The 1146-nt window shown below is 42.4% G+C and overlaps 1 protein-coding gene across 1 annotated transcript; it reads left to right on the top strand.

Annotated features, from left to right (window-relative positions):
* The first annotated feature begins 206 nt into the window (after window positions 1–206).
* LOC136488956 (uncharacterized) lies at window positions 207–680 on the top strand. Its single transcript, XM_066485721.1, has one exon. It carries the CDS (start codon window positions 207–209, stop codon window positions 678–680), a length of 474 nt encoding a protein of 157 aa, XP_066341818.1.
* The last annotated feature ends 466 nt before the right edge of the window (window positions 681–1146 follow it).

Below are 1146 nucleotides of genomic sequence, written 5' to 3'. Positions count from 1 at the left end.
CTATTGTTTTTGCTATTGACAAGTTTAGATCTTTAGTAGGAGCCAAAGTTATTGTTGACACTAATCATGCTGCTCTTAAATATCTCCTTACTAAGAAAGATGCTAAGCCTCGTCTTATAAGATGGATCCTTTTGCTTCAAGAATTTGATTTAGAAATTAAAGATAAGAAAGGAATAGAAAATTCTGTAGCCGATCACTTGTCAAGAATGCAGTTCAAGAATCCACAGGAGTTGCCCATCAACGATCTTCTACAGGATGACATGCTCCTAAAGGTCGCAGGATCCGACCCCTGGTATACGAATATTGTTAATTTTATGGTTGCAGGTTTTGTACCACCAGGGGAGAATAAGCGGAAGCTCATCGATGAAAGTCGCCTCCACCTATGGGACGAACCATACCTCTACCAAGTTTGCTTTGACGGACTGCTCAAGAGTTGGGTTCCAGCTGAGGAAGCAACCAAGATCATCGAGAGATGTCACTCGGCACCATATGGAGGACATTATGGGGCATTCCGCACTCATTCAAAAATCTGGCAAAGTGGATTCTTTTGGCCAAACATGTACGACGACACCGAAGACTTCATATGGAGGTGTACTCCATGTCAGAAACATGGGAGTATCAATGCAAGAGACGCCATGCCACTCACCACCAACCTCCAGTTAGAACTCTTTGATGTCTAGAGAATCGACTACATAGGTCCATTTCCAAAATCCTGACAGTGCGAATACATCTTGGTGGAAGTCGACTATGTGTCAAAATGGGTTGAAGCTTTACCATGTCGAGCTGCAGATTCCAATAATGCCAAGAGGATGTTTTTAGAGACCATCTTTCCACGTTTCATAGTTCCACGCATGGTAATTAGCGACGAAGGATCTCACTTCATTGATAGGAAGTTCCGATGCTTCTTATCCTATCATGGGGTCTATCATAACATCACGGCACCATATCATCCTCAAACTAGCGGACAAGCAGAAATGTCAAACAAACAAATCAAGAACATTCTATAGAACACCGTTAATGAGATGGGGACAACATGGAAGGATAAGTTACACGGTGCACTATGGGCTTACAAAACAACTTACAAAACACCTCTTAGAATGTCACCATACCAACTTGTCTATGGGAAGACATACCACCTACATGTCG

The sequence above is a fragment of the Miscanthus floridulus genome, chromosome 10 (assembly GCF_019320115.1).
Source record: "Miscanthus floridulus cultivar M001 chromosome 10, ASM1932011v1, whole genome shotgun sequence".
NCBI lineage: Eukaryota > Viridiplantae > Streptophyta > Magnoliopsida > Poales > Poaceae > Miscanthus > Miscanthus floridulus.
This window is presented reverse-complemented; position numbering and strand designations above follow the sequence as displayed.